At 48.2% G+C, this 15,654-nt stretch overlaps 1 gene segment (V, D, J or C); it reads left to right on the forward strand.

Moving 5' to 3' along the window:
- The first annotated feature begins 997 nt into the window (after positions 1–997).
- LOC130414185 (immunoglobulin kappa variable 3-15-like) lies at positions 998–1,487 on the forward strand. The segment is given in 2 exon segments: positions 998–1,058; positions 1,162–1,487. Coding segments are annotated over 2 exon segments (375 nt in total).
- The last annotated feature ends 14,167 nt before the right edge of the window (positions 1,488–15,654 follow it).

Raw genomic sequence — 15,654 nt, forward strand, 5'->3', positions numbered from 1 at the left:
ACACTGAAATCCTTCATTCCTATCAGTTGCACAAAGTTTATTTCATGATCCTGTCCTGACTTGAGCTTCAGTGTAACAGGTTTGGGTCAGGGAATGGTGTCTTTAAACACAGTCCATCATAAATGTGACTGAAGATTGTTGACTCATGCAGATTCAGGTCATTTTACTTCAGTGCTGGTGATACTGTATGTGTCACACACCATCTAAGACATTTCATCAGTCAGCTTCCTTTTGATTCAATTGCTTTTTGGTTAACACTATTAATACTAATAAAGTGAATATAACCTGCAAATATATCACTTACGCATTTGACAGAAACTTTTATCCAAAGCGACAACATTGCATTGTACTATATATTTTGATTTCTCACTATGTCCAATCCCCTGGGATCAAACCCATGGCCTTACTGTTGCAACAGCCATGCTCTAACCACTGAGCCACGGGAAATATTATCATTTACTAAATTAAACGCTACAAATTTGAAATGACAAACTGCATATTTGATAAATACCCTCCATCATATGCACTGTCTGTGCTTTTATATACTGTATATTTAATATGAAGAACCAACAAATGAATATGGCTTGACTGCGTCATGGCTGCAATCTAATCCTGTTTATATGAAATAATCTTTCTCCAGAGCAGATTTAATCTAACGGATCTGTTGCTAAGAGTCCATGATGAACGCCTAAGAACCGAACAATCAAAGATACTACGAAATCGTCAACACTCAAATCCAGCTAAATAAATCAGCATGTTACGAAGAACAGCCCCAGAAGATCTCTGAAAGATTCTATTTATTATTATTGTTGTTGTTATAGTTTAGTGTCTGTGTACATTCAATAATTATAGTGCACTAGACTGAAGCAGAAGAATCCTGCCCACTTCTTTGCATTGTGATCACGTGCTTCAGTGCTCTGAGAGTGTTTATAGTGCTGTGAGTTTAACACTTCATGACTGACAACACACAACACAATCTTCATCAACACACAAACCAACAAGAACAACAATGACTTTCAGCATCATCTTCATCTGGACACTCACATTGTTTGCTCAAGGTTTGTGTAGTAACATTTTTATCAGGATTGTTCCTTCATTGAAGAGTGAAATCTTCATTTGTTTCAGTGTTGTCTTATATTTCATTCTTGTTGTTTCTTTCAGAGTGTAGAGGACAGTACACTGTTACTCAGAGTCCATCAATAACAGCAGTTCAACCAGGACAAAGTGTTCAAATAAACTGTAAAGTCAGCAGTGGTGTATACACAGATAGTGCGGGTCCCCGAATGAGCTGGTACTTACAGAAACCTGGAGAAGCTCCTAAACTCCTCATATATTATGCAACAACCCTCTACACTGGAGTATCATCTAGATTCAGTGGCAGTGGATCAAACACAGATTTCACTCTGAGCATCAGTGGAGTTCAGACTGAAGATTCAGGAGATTATTACTGTCAGAGTTATCACAGTGGTGATGTGTTGACACAGTGATAAAGAGTCGTACAAAAACCTCCGTCAGTCAGACTGAACAGTGACTGCACTGATACACCTGACACATACTGCAGCTGCTGAGGGGAAAAGTTAAATTATAATGATTGTGTTTTATTTTGGATTATATTTAGACAAATATTTACATAATCACATTATCCTTCAAAAGTTTTTGAACAATTCAGTGAACTGTTTCTTTATTATATTTAATAATGTTATATTAAATGTTTCTTTATTATATATATTATTAAAAAGAAAATATTTGATCCGAAGGTGTATGCTAAAATGTAAAAAAAAAAAACTTTTATAGACAAAAACGTAGTTTCGCAAATATACATGTCATTTTTTCAGTTATAAATTTTATTTTTATTTTTTATTTATGACATTGACTGAATAATGAAAAAGAACAGTCAAGAGCTCAGAGTAAATGGAAATCTGATGAAGTTTCTTGATACGAGGCAAGATGTGACAACACTAAATCTACTAAAATATAAAAGTTGTGTTTTTTAGTTGCAACATAATTCCTGTAGTGTTACAATATACGACCCTTTGTTCTATTTCATATGTTCACAGTATTTTTAATGCTGCTATTACATTGTTTACATCGCACTACAGGGCTGCCATTCATGACTGAACTGTACACACCAGTACTTCATATATCTGCTCTATCACACAGCATCATTTGCACTCTATACTGCTCACTTGCACACCAGGAATATTACACTGAATGCTCATTTGCACTAATGGACTACTCTTATAACTAGATTACCTCATCTAGTGCACTGTAACTTTCATAACTAGATTACCTCATCTAGTGCACTGTAACTTTCATAACTAGATTACCTCATTTACTGCACTGTAACTTTCATAACTGCACCAACTTCTCTACTGCACTGTAACTCATCTATTGCATAACTGCATCTATTGCATAACTAACTGCATCTTCTCATCTATTGCACTATAACTTCAATAACTGCATTAACTCATCTACTGCACTGTGACCTTAATAACCGCATTAAAGCATCTACTGCACTGTAACTTCAATAACTGCATTAACTCATCTACTGCACTGTAACCTCAAATGTATAACTCCATCTACTCATGTATTGCACTATAACTTCAATAACTCATGTACTGCACTGTACCTTTAATAACCGCCTCAACTCATCTACTGCACTGTAACTTTAATAGCTAATGTCTGTAACTAATGCACACTTAAGTCACTTGCACTATTGTATAGTCTATATTGTTATCTGTTCATAACCACCTGTACATTAATGTTCACAGTATATAGCCTTCTGTCTATATTGTTCATAGTACATACCGACTGTCACATTTTCATAGTACATGGCCATTGTATAGTATTTTCCTAATATTGTATTCTGTATTTATTCACACTGTATATCCAACACTTGCTAATTGCACTTCTGGTTAGACCTAAACTACATTTCGTTACACTGTACTTGTATATGTGTAATGACAATAAAGTTGAATCTAATCTAATCTAATCTAATCTAATCTAATCTAATGTGTTCAAAAAATGTGGACCGGTAGAGTATACATAAAAAAAAAAGTATTTTTCACACACATCATCAATACATCTACTTAAATAAACACACAGAATCCTCCTTGTCCAGGCACTTGTGATCTCTAGGCTGGACTACTGCAATGCTCTTCTTTCTGGTCTTTCTTGTAAAGTCAATCAAACACCTCCAGCTGGTTCAGAACGCAGCAGTGTGACTCATCTTCCAGGAGCACAAAAGAACACATGTGATGCCCTCTTCATGTATTTGGTTCAACAATATAGTTGATGATGTCACGCAGGTGGTGGAATAATAACGTCTACTGTACAAATTAATTACAGAACTAATGAATCCGTTCAGATCAAATTAATGTCAGATTATTGCTGTAAAAAACAAAAGTGGCATCTAAACAATCTATTTTGGTTCTCCAGTGTTTCATTTCCTCCTGTTTCTTTCATTTTCAGATTTCCACTTTTATAATTTCAGATTTCACCTGGAGTCCCAGAGCATAAGCACATGTATTTTTTAAAAACAGCTTAATTTCTCTTGACGAAAGACGTTAAATAGTATTTATATCTACAATGCATATAGAATGTGTCTTTTGCTCAAGAGCATGTAAATGTACATGTCACACTAAAAACACACATCTAGAGTGCTAACAATACAACCCTGCAATACTGTTTATAAATGTTTGTTAGAAAGATGGTTTTGGGAAACACTGAATTGTTGAACTATGCTGTCAATGAAGGAACTTGCGTCCATAATTGGTAACAACACTTTTGGGAAAAGCACACCAGAATGGTTCAGTGAACAGTTATAAAGTGAATACTGAAGGAGTGACACAAGAATGAAGCATCAATGAGTGTGTTTACATGCACAATGAACTGAGAACAAGTATATTGTGTTGAAAAAAGCAGCATATGCTGGGTTAAGTATGATTTGATGCTGGTTTGATGGTTTGTGCTGGTTTAAGCTGGTCATGTGCTGGTTTAAGCTGGTCATGTGCTGGTTGTTAGCTTCGTAATTTAGTTATGGCAGGATGAGTCGATTGGCAACCCCCATGTCATATTTAACTGATTTTTTATTTTAAAAACCACTCATGGTCTGATATCATAGTTTTGTTGCTGAAACCGCCTTCAGCGGTGACGAAGTGTTTTCATAATGCTGGTTTTTCTGTAGAAGGCTTGTTGATGATGATAAACGTATTTAAGGTATTAATGTTTTATTCAGTTCTAGTGTATCTAACTGTTCAGTGGGTTTAATGTGTAACAACTGCTTTTATTCATTTCAGGTGCAGAAACTTGAAGCAGTGGGTTACAAGCCCATTTTATTTATTGGAAAACAAAATAAAAAGTCTTAAAATAAGTGTCCACTACTGTCACAAGAATGTTTTTGGAGAAGATGCAAAGGGCTTATGAATTTATTCTGACTAAGGGTAAGAGCAAAATTTGTGTTCAGAAATAATAATTATTATTTAAAATACATTTCTTTGTCAATATAATACAGATTTGAAATGAGCTGTAGGAGACCCCCACATTGGAACAGCTGGAGAGCCTCATTGAGGAGCAGCTGGAGAATCTCACAAAGGAGTCCAAGATTGTATTTGTACTTAACCTTGTTTCTCTGTCTCTCCATATTCTCCGACTTCTCTCTCTCCTCCCACCTCTACTACTTTTACAGCTGTTCTTCCTCCACAGTCTTCTCCACCTCCACTGCCATGCTGTAAGTCTTTGCGACAGATGAAGAAAAGGAAAAAAAACCTAAATTTGTGCACCAGCACCTTCTGCCACCTCTGTCTCTCCTCCATCTCTTATCCCCACAGATCTCTCCCTTCCACAGTGTTGTCCTCCACCTGCTGCCTCTTCCATCTCCAAGCCCTTGAGTCATGTGGGGCCAAAGGTGAAGAGGAAAAGAAAGGGTAAGTTTTGTTTTGCCGTGGTGTACCATAATACATACTATTGATACATTTTCTCTCAGACCAAGTTGATTTTAGGCTAATTAGATTAATTCGGGTCAACAGGTCATTGGTAGACATAGCCAACACACAGTATTTTGTTCTTTAGTTATTCAGCTGTATTTAAGTAAACAGTGTCTAAGGGCTGTGCTTATCTTGGAAAATGCTAACTTTGGCCTGAAAGCGAACTTACCACACTCCCTGCAAATCGCCATCCAAAGCCATGCCCCTCGAAAACATGAACGCACACAGATACGATCAGAGACAACAATACTATAAAAGATCACATGTTATTAACCAATGAGAAAACTTCACAGTACTGGTAGTAAACGTCTTGGTTACGTCTGTAACCTCAGTTCCCTGATGGAGGGAACGAGACGTTGTGTCGAGAACGACAGATGGGGTTCGCCCTTGAGAACCAATCAACTCTGACTACTATAGAAAAGGCCAATGAAATTTGGCGAATGAAATTTGCATGCCGGGCTCCGCCCCCGGATATCTGGTATAAAAGGAAGCCGGCGTGCATCATTCATTACCTCTTGTTCTGAAGAGCCTGAGAGCCTCTCACAACTGCAACAGAAACGATACAGGTTTGTGGCATAAGGGACACAACGTCTCGTTCCCTCCATCAGGGAACTGTGGTTACAGACGTAACTAAGACTTTCCCTTTCTGTCGGTCTCTCGACGTTGTGTCGAGAACGACAGATGGGGTTAACTATGGAAAACGCCACAAACGCTGTATCGTGTCATAATCTCAGCGAAGCGACGGTAACAAGCCTGGGCGTGTCACTCGAAGCTTACGTGAAACTTGTAACCTTCCAGTGTGGTGGTCGGGGGGTTTCAGAGCTTTCCGGAGAAAGATGGGAACAGCCCTTACCGGTAACCTATCACGGACGGGGCCTTAGCTCTCTACAGGCGAGAGGCCGTCCGGACGGTTTACACCGGGAAAGCGCAACTCTTAATCAGAGAAGCGCTGCAGAGGCCACCTCCTGCCCGTGCGGAGGAATACGGTGGGAGAAGTATGGTCTCGTCCTAGGAGGAGAACGCATGGAACGTGCGGACTGGTAGTTAACCGCGAGGTGGAGGTCCACCTGGGGAAGCTCATGGGTTACCAAGTGTGGGAACCAGTGTCATGAGGGTATGGCAGACGGAACAGCCCTCGGTGGGGGTGTTACTGCGTCTGATAGCACAGGTCCGGTTAGAACTATGTGAGATAGGTCATGATATGTCCCGGCCTAAGGGGGAAGGCTGCTCTGCTCAGCCAACCCCCAGGGGGTGCTAGCTTAGTGATGGAAGGAATGCCTGTTCTTAACCAGGTCTGGGTAAGAAGGAAGGCTGGTGAGGTACCAATTTTCTTAGCCATGGGATTGGGTAAGAAGAAAAGGAGGTAGATAGCACACTGACCCAACCTCAGTGAGGGTGGGAAGGTGCTTTCGCAGGCATACGCCCTCCCGGATGCCAATCCTACATGTCGCCACGTAGGACGTGGGCTGATACCGGGCTTACGCGAAGGTTGTAAAACCTTGCGAAGGTGGTGGGCGTAGCCCAACCCGCAGCTCTACAAATATCTGCCAGAGACGTGCCTCTGGCCAGTGCCCATGAGGTGGCTATACCCCGAGTGGAGTGAGCCGTAACCGCCAATGGACATGGCAGACTCTGTGATCGGTATGCCGTGGTGACGGCATCCACGACCCAGTGCGCTAATCTCTGTTTGGAGACAGCCTTCCCCTTCTGCTGTCCTCCGAAACAGACAAAGAGCTGATCAGAACTGCGGAAGCTCTGCGTGCGGTCTAAGTAGATGCGCAGTGCGCGTACTGGACACAACACGGACTGGGTTGGGTCTTCCTCCCAGATGGGGAGCGCCTGCAAGTTCACCACTTGGTCCCGAAAGGGAGTAGTGGGAACCTTGGGCACGTATCCGGGCCTGGGTCTCAGGCGAACGTGAGAGTAGCCAGGGCCGAAATGAAGGCAGTCCGGGGACACAGAGAATGCATGGAGATCCCCTATCCTCTTGAAGGATGGAAGCGCCATAAGAAGAACCGTCTTACTCGAGAGGTGAGGAAGATCGGAAGCTTCCAGGGGCTCAAAGGGGGGCTCGGATAGGCCCCTCAGGACCACGTTAAGGTCCCAAGATGGTATGGAGCGGAGACGAGGCGGGTTGCGTCTTCTCGCGCCCCTTAGAAACCTAGTGACCAGGTCGTGATGCCCTAGAGACCTTCCGTCCACTGAGTCGTGATGCGAGGCAATAGCGGCGACATACACTTTCAGTGTGGAAGGGGAGATGTTGGTCTCCAGCCTCTGTTGTAGAAAGGACAGCACGATCCCGACGGAGCATCTCTGTGGGTCTTCTCCCTGGGAGAGACACCAGGATGAGAAGAGGCGCCATTTATAGGCGTATAACCGCCTAGTGGATGGCGCCCTGGCCTGTATGATGGTTTCAGCCACAGCGGGGTGTAACCTACTCAGGATCTCCTCGTCCCATCCAGAGACCAGACATGGAGGTTCCAGAGGTCTGGTCTGGGATGCCAGAACGTGCCCATCACCTGAGAAAGCAGGTCCTCTGTCAGGGGAATGGGCCAGGGGGAGTTGTTGTCAAGAGCATCAGCTCCGAGAACCAAGTGCGGTTGGGCCAGTAGGGTGCAACCAGTAACACCTGTTGCTCCTCTTCCCTGACCTTGCACAGAGTCTGTGCAAGGAGGCTCACTGGGGGGAAGGCGTACTTCCGCTTGTCTCGTGGCCAGCTGTGCGCCAGGGCATCCATGCCGAGGGGGGCCTCGGTCAGGGCGTACCAAAGCGTACAATGGGTGGTGTCGCGGGAGGCAAAGAGGTCTATCTGTGCCTGACCGAACCACACCCAAATAAGCTGGACAGCACGAGGGTGGAGTCGCCACTCTCCGCAGGGTGTGTACTGGCGAGAGAGCGCGTCGGCTGTCTCGTTCAATACGCCTGGGATATAGGTGGCCCGCAGGGAACGGATCACCTGCTGACTCCACAGGAGGAGGCGTCGGGCAAGTTGTGATAGATGTCGAGAGCGCACGCCACCCTGGCGATTGATGTACGCTACGGCCGTAGTACTGTCCAGGCGAACCAGTACGTGCTGACCTTGCACTAGAGGCCGGAGCCTTCTCAGTGCAAGCAGTACAGTCCACAACTCTAGGCAATTGATGTGCCAGCGCAGCCGGGGGCCCGTCCAGCGCCCTGCTACTGCGTGCCCGTTGCACACTGCACCCCACCCTTGCAGCGAAGCGTCCGTTGTCACCACGACGTGCCTCGTAGCTAGTCCGAGGGGAACTCCCGATCGGAGAAAGGTCATGGAAGACCAAGGGGTTAGGGTGCGTCGGTAAACAGGAGTTACCACCATACGCCTGCTGCCGGTGTGCCACGCCGTCCTCGGAACTCGACTCTGTAGCCAGTGTTGAAGCGGTCTCATGTGCATCAATCCGGGGGGTGTTATAGCCGCGGAAGATGCCATGTGTCCCAGGAGCCTCTGAAATAGTTTCAGGGGGACCGCTGACTGCTTGAAATGATCCAGGCAATCCAACACTGACTAGGCGCGCGCTGCGGACAGCTGCGCCATCATGGTGACAGAGTTGAGTTCCATACCGAGAAAGAGGATACTCTGCGCTGGGGAGAGCTTGCTCTTTTCTCGGTTGACCTTAAGACCCAATCGATCTAGGTGCCGGAGCACCATGTCCCTCTGTGTACACAACAGATCTCGCGAGTGTGCCAAGATAAGCCAATCGTCGAGATAGTTGAGTATTCGCACACCTCTCTCCCGGAGAGGAGAGAGGGCGGCCTCCACGATCTTCGTGAAGACTCGTGGAGACAGGGACAGACCGAAGGGGAGGACTCCGTACTGATATGCCCGACCCTCGAAAGCGAACCGTAGGAACGGCCGGTGTCGAGGAAGAATCGAGACATGAAAGTAAGCGTCCTTCAGGTCGATTGCCACGAACCAATCCTGACACCTGATAGATGTCAGGATGCGCCTCTGGGTTAGCATCTTGAAAGGCAGCTTGTGGAGGTGCCTGTTCAGGGTACGTAAGTCCAGAATAGGGCACAACCCTCCGTCTTTCTTCGGAACGATGAAGACCGGGCTGTAGAACCCGCTGAACATCTCGGCTTGTGGGACGGGCTCGATTGCCTTTTTCGCCAGGAGGGTGGAGACCTCTGCCCGAAGCACGGAAGCATCTCTGCCTCTGAGAGAAGGCGAGATGATGCCCCGAAACTTGGCGAACTGGATCGAGTAGCCGAGACAGACCGTCCGCATTAGCCACCGAGACAGTGTGGGCAACTTCAGCCAAGCTCCCAGGGACTGTGACAGGGGGACCAAGGGGACGGCCTGTTTCATCATTCCCACGGAGGGTGGTTCGTAGGCGGGTGGAGCCAACCGGGTGTCGCCGGAGATTCCCCGGAGGGATGGTTGGCTCCGCCTTTTTGCCTGCCTGGCGGGACAACGGCACGCACTGTCGGAACGAGAGTGGTGACAGCTGTCGTATGTATGCGGCCTCACACCTCGCCACGGTGTGCAGGATCTCCACGCCGCCACTGACCACTGACAATGTCCACTCTGGTGGTCCTGGAGAGTCATGCAGGACCACCAGAGTGGACATCGTTCGACCCAGGGCCCGCGCCATCACTTTAGTCGCCCTTAGAACGAGGTCAGTGGCGGCGCGGAGATCCTGCATGACACCCGGGTCGGCCCTACCCTCATGGAGCTCTCTCAACGCCTTCGCCTGGTGGACCTGTAGGATGGCCATGGCGTGGAGAGAGGAGGCAGCCTGGCCCGCAGCACTGTAAGCCTTATAAGGGAAGCAGAAGTCTTACAGGCTTTGGACGGGAGACAAGGTCGGGTCCTCCAGGTGGCAGCCGTCTGCGGGCATAGGTGCACCGCGATGGCACGCTCCACCTGGGGGACATAGCCTCTGGCTGCCCCACCATCGAGGGAGGTGAGGGAGGCGGAGCTGGTCTGCGAGGAGCGAGCCGTGAGAGGGGCGCTCCAGGTCCGATATAGCTACTCATGCACCTCCGGGAAAAATGGAACCGGGGGTGGGCGTGGTTTGGCATCGCGATCTGACCCCAGGAACCACGTGTCCAACCGCGAGCGTTGGGGGAGGGGCAATGGCGTACACTGCAGCCCAATGCTCGCGCCAGCCCGGGTTAGCATGGCCGACATCTCGACTTCTGCTTCCTCCTGAGCTCTGCCCCCCGCCCGGGGGGGGAGCCCGGAGTCTTCACAGTCGGATGTCGGCATCTCTCCCTCCGATGCTGCGATAGACATCTCATCAGCTTTGCGCTCCGTTTCCGAATGCGCAGAGGAGGACCCGGACGGTGTGCCACCGCCGGACGGGGAATGGTCAAAAGAGCGTGCTGGGGTGCGGGCGGCCCGTGAGCGCTTGGCTGGCGGGTTTACGTCCACAGGAATCCCCAGATCACTAACGTTGCTAACCGGGTCGGAAATCCGGGCCTTAGCCACAGATGTCACAGCCCGGGTAGCAGACGAAATGTTGGCTGGTTCCCGAAAGAAGACAGCCAACCGTGACCGCAACTTTTGCATGACCATCTGCCCGCAGTGCGGGCAAGATGTGTCCACTAACGCTGCTTCGGCGTGCTGGACGCCCAGACACCTAACACAGCACTCGTGCCCATCCCCCTCCTCGATGAGGGTACCGCACCCAAGAGAACAGCGGGACATGCCGCGCTGTAGAGGATTAAGTCCTGAAAAGGACTGTGGAAATAGCTCTGACACCACTGGAACCGCCGAGACACCCAGGGGAAGATCGCTGCAGGAGGGATGATCCGCTGGAAGGTCGTAGATCCGGCAGTGTGTTGTAGTTGTAACAAGATGTAGATATAGATTTATCTGGAGTTTGAACTCATGAGTCGATGGCTCTGAAGAACAAAAGGTGATGAATGATGCACGCCGGCTTCCTTTTATACCGGATTCGCCAAATTTCATTGGCCTTTTCTATAGTAGTCAGAGTTGATAGGTTCTCAAGGGCGAACCCCATCTGTCGTTCTCGACACAACGTCGAGAGACCGACAGAAAGGGAAAGTACTACAATACCAGGTGTTGGGGGATGACGCTGTTTAAGGAGCTGAAATCAATGAACAGCATCCACACGTGACTTTTTGTTTTCCTGATTAGCCAGGTATGGATCAAGTGCTGTTGCTATGGCATCATCAATGGAGCGATTTGGTTGGTATGCAAACTGAAATGGGTCCAGTGTGGTGGACCCATTTCTTAACTAGAAAGATCTCATCACAAATATTGCTAACAGTTAAAACCTCAAAAGTATTAAAAAAGCATAGTAATTAGGCAAAAAAAAATCTGGAAGCTGGAACCATGATTTTTTTTGCATTAAAATAATTAACAAATTGGCTAATTATTTTGGCTGTACTTTTTGTCATGAAACTCTAGGTGAGTCATGGACAGAGGACCCAGACGTAGACAGCGGGTAAAATGTTAAAAAGACATTTAGCGAAGAATACAAAATAGGAAACAAAAACCCATGAGGGGGTAAAACAACATAACAAAGGGTACCAACAGGAACAAAGACTCACTACACTAAACAAGACTAAATATTACACTTACATAAACTACGACTTACTAGTCTAACACTATCGCACCAGGGAGTAAGACCTCACTCACATGACACAAACAATGAACCAGCACAGAACAGAGAACGTCTCGGGTTACGTCTGTAACCCTTGTTCCCTGAGAAGGGAACGAGACACTGCGTCGCCATGGCAACGCTTTGGGGAACACCTGAGCACGTGTGTCAACATCGTCCAGTAGTGGAACGCTACGTCATAGATGACGTATGGACCAGGAGGTATAAAACGATATCCGAAACAGTCAACTTTAGCTCGATAAACTTCGAAGCAAGAGGCTAACAGGGATGTAGGGAGTATGGCAAGGTGACGCAGTGTCTCGTTCCCTTCTCAGGGAACAAGGGTTACAGACGTAACCCGAGACGTTCCCTTTCGAGGGAACTCGCACTGCGTCGCCATGGCAACGCTTTGGGGAACGAAATACCCAAACCGCCATACGCCCAAATGCCTGTCTGTGTGTACAACATTTCACGTGGAAGACACAAGCACCTGGGCTCCCGGGGTGAAATTCATGTCCAAGCTATAGAATCTCACGAATGTAAGCGGAGAGGACCAGCCTGCCGCATCACACACGTCCCGCATAGACACCCCAGACCTTAAGGCTATGGAGGCCGCCATACCCCTAGTAGAATGGGCTCTGACATCCAAAGGCGATGGTCTGCCAGAGGCCTCATAGGCAATAGAGATAGTCTCAACTATCCATCTGCTGATGGATTGCTTGGTTGCCGAAAGACCTTTCTTCGGTGAACCAAAACATACGAAGAGCTGCTGCGCTTTCCTCCAAGCCGCAGTTCTGTGTACATACGAGTCCAGTGCTCGCACTGGACACGACAAATTTAACCTTTCCTAGTCCTGGCTCCTGAAAGGTGGAGGACAGAATGCTTGCAAGGTAATGGGTCTCGGTACATTATCCATAACCTTAGGCACGTATCCTGCCCGGGGGAAAAGGAACGCCTTTACCAAACCAGGAGCAAATTCCAGGCAAGTAGGGGAAACCGACAAGGCCTGAAGATCTCCCACTCTCTTGAGAGAAGTAATAGCCATCAGGAAGACTGTCTTAAGAGTGAGAAACTTAAGAGCGACTGAATCAATCGGTTCAAAGGGAGGAGCTGACAGCCCCTCAAGAACTGTAGCCAGGTCCCATGTAGGTACCCTAGTGTGGCTCACAGGCCTCAACCTGCGAGCACCACGAAGAAACTGTAGAACCAAGGGGTCTCTACCAACAGGTATGCCCCCTAGCCGAACATGAAAGGCAGAAATGGCTGCAATATACACCTTTAAGCTAGATGGGGATAAGTCCGCAGCAAAGCGATCTTGTAGGAACTCAACCACTGTTGAAACTGGGCAGTTTACAGGGTCCATGCGGTGAGCTGAACACCAAGTAGTGAAGACTCCCCATTTCAATGCATAAAGCTTCCTTGTAGAAGGAGCTCTGGAATTAAGTATGGTCTCCACAGCCTCAGCTGAGAGACCAGTGTCTAGAAGGCTAGCCCTCTCAGAGGCCAAACCCATAGTTTCCATAACTCCGGGCGTGGGTGATGTATCTGACTCTCCGCTTGAGAAAGGAGGTCCCTCCTCAAAGGAATCTTCCATGGAGAGTTCTCCAACAGGTCTATGATGTCTGAGAACCACACTCGGGCCGGCCAGAACGGGGCTACCAACAGCAGGTGAACTCCGTCTCTGCGCACCCTTTCCAGAGATCCCGGGAGTAGAGCGATCGGGGGAAAAGCATACAGGTGAAGCCTCGGCCACACCTGCGCCATGGCATCCAGCCAGGGGCTGGATGTGTCAGGAAAAACCAGAGCCGACAGTGCGTGTTTTTCTGAGTTGCAAAGAGGTCTAACTCTGCCTGGCCGAACCTCATCCAGATCTGCTCCACCACCTCTGGGTGGAGTCTCCATTCCAGGGCCTTAGCCCCTGTCTCGACAGGAAGTCTGCTCCTCGGTTCAGGTGACCGGGGATATATACTGCCCTCAGGGAGAGCAGCTTCCCCTGAGACCACAGGAGGATCTGAAGTGCCAACTTGTATAGTTGCCGTGACCGCAGACCCCCCTGGTGATTTATGGATGAGACCACAGCTGTGTTGTCTGTCCTGACAAGCACATGTTGGCCTCTGAGTTGTGGGAGAAAGTGTGTCAACGCCAGAGACACTGCCATCATCTCTAGGCAATTTATTTGCCAAGATCGAAACTGGCTCTCCCATCGGTTTTGGCCCCATTGGCCTTCCATAACCGCTCCCCAACCTGTGAGTGAAGCATCGGTTGTCAGTGCAACGCGCCGACAACTGCTTCCCAACACTGGTCCTTTGGAAACGAACCAACGTTCTTTCCACATTCTCAGTGTGTGCAGGCATCTGCGTGTCACCTTGATAACGCGCAACGGGTTGCCCCTCAGGGAAAACCCTTTGTTTCTGAGCAACCACTGTAGAGGTCTCATATACAGCAGGCCGACAGGAATTATGTTGGACGCAGCTGCCATGAGTCCCAACAGCCTCTGAAAAAGCTTTACCGTCAGTGATTGGCCTAGCTTTATTCTGCAAACGGCTGACAGGATTGCAACAATACGAGCAGGCGCGAGCCGCGCCTGCATCGTGATGGAATCCCATACCACTCCTAAAAAAGTGGTTCTCTGTACTGGAGAAAGCACACTTTTCTTGGTATTCAGCCTCAACCCTAGTTCTTTCATATGTGCGAGAACAACATCTCGATTTTGAACCGCCAGATGTTCTGATTTTGCTAGAATGAGCCAATCGTCTATGTAATTTAACACTCGAATGCCCTTCATGCGCAGCGGAGCTAGGGCTGCATCCACGCACTTCGTGAACGTGCGTGGAGACAGAGCCAGGCCGAACGGGAGAACACGATATTGATAAGTCTTTCCCCCGAAAGCAAATCTTAGGAACTTTCTGTGACGAGGAAAAATGGAGAAGTGAAAATACTTTAGATCGATCGTGACAAACCAGTCCTTGGATCTGACTTGTCCTACGATCTGTCTCAACGTCAACATCTTGAATTTGAGTCGTTGAACTGCCCGATTTAGATGTCGCAGATCTAAAATCGGACGTAATCCCCCATCTTTTTTTGGAACAATAAAATACCGGCTGTAAAAGCCTGAGTTTCTCTTGTGAGGATGTACAAACTCTATTGCCTCCTTGCACAAGAGAGTTTTTACTTCTTGTTCCATCACCAGAGTCTGCTCGGGGCACACCTCGGTGTACAAAACTCCGTTGAAGCGGGGCGGACGGACTTGAAATTGGATCCGGTAACCCTACTCTACCGTGCGCAGGACCCTTTGTGACACATTTGGTAGACTTTTCCAGGCTGCTAAATGGTCGACTAAGGGGACTAGCCTCTCGGGGCCAGCCTCTGGTGATATTATTACGGGAACCGCAACGGCTCGGCAAACCTCGATTGGCAGAGCCGGCTGAACCCTCTGGGGACACCGAGGAGGAACGGGGACCGTATAATGAGGTGCGAGCGCACGCTCCTCGGGGGGAAATGGGCTGTCAGGACTTTTTCTTGTTTTCCCCTTTCCTTGCCTGAATGACTGCACTCAGGTCAGTCCTATGTAAGGCTGCGGCTGATATTTTCTGCTTGAACCCCCATCCTTCTGGGGTGGGGCTCGGGAAGCAACACTCTGCTTCTGACGCTCACGATAGCTAGTGGACGCCTGTGGCTGTTCTCGCCCCGCCGCCTGTGGAGGTTGTCCGCGGCGAGGGAGATAAAGTTTAAATGCCGCAGCCTGTTTCTTAGCCTCCTCGAACCTTTCAACAACGGTGTCTACAGCGTTGCCGAAAAGGCCCGTAGGGGACAATGGGGCGTCCAGAAGAAATGATTTGTCAGATGGTTTCATGTCTGACAGGTTCAACCATAAATGCCTCTCAGAAAGAACGGGCAGCCTCACGAGTAGCACGGAGAGAAACATCCATAGCATGACGGACGGGTTGTAAAACATCCGCCGCCACCAGTCCTGTGTCGACCAATTCACGTAGCGCATCCGCCTGATACGCCTGAAGTAGTGCCACAGAGTGTAAGCATGCCCCGGACTGCTCTGCTGCCGCATATGCCTTGCCGATTAA

This window comes from Triplophysa dalaica, chromosome 24 (genome assembly GCF_015846415.1).
Source record: "Triplophysa dalaica isolate WHDGS20190420 chromosome 24, ASM1584641v1, whole genome shotgun sequence".
Taxonomy (NCBI): Eukaryota; Metazoa; Chordata; class Actinopteri; order Cypriniformes; family Nemacheilidae; genus Triplophysa; species Triplophysa dalaica.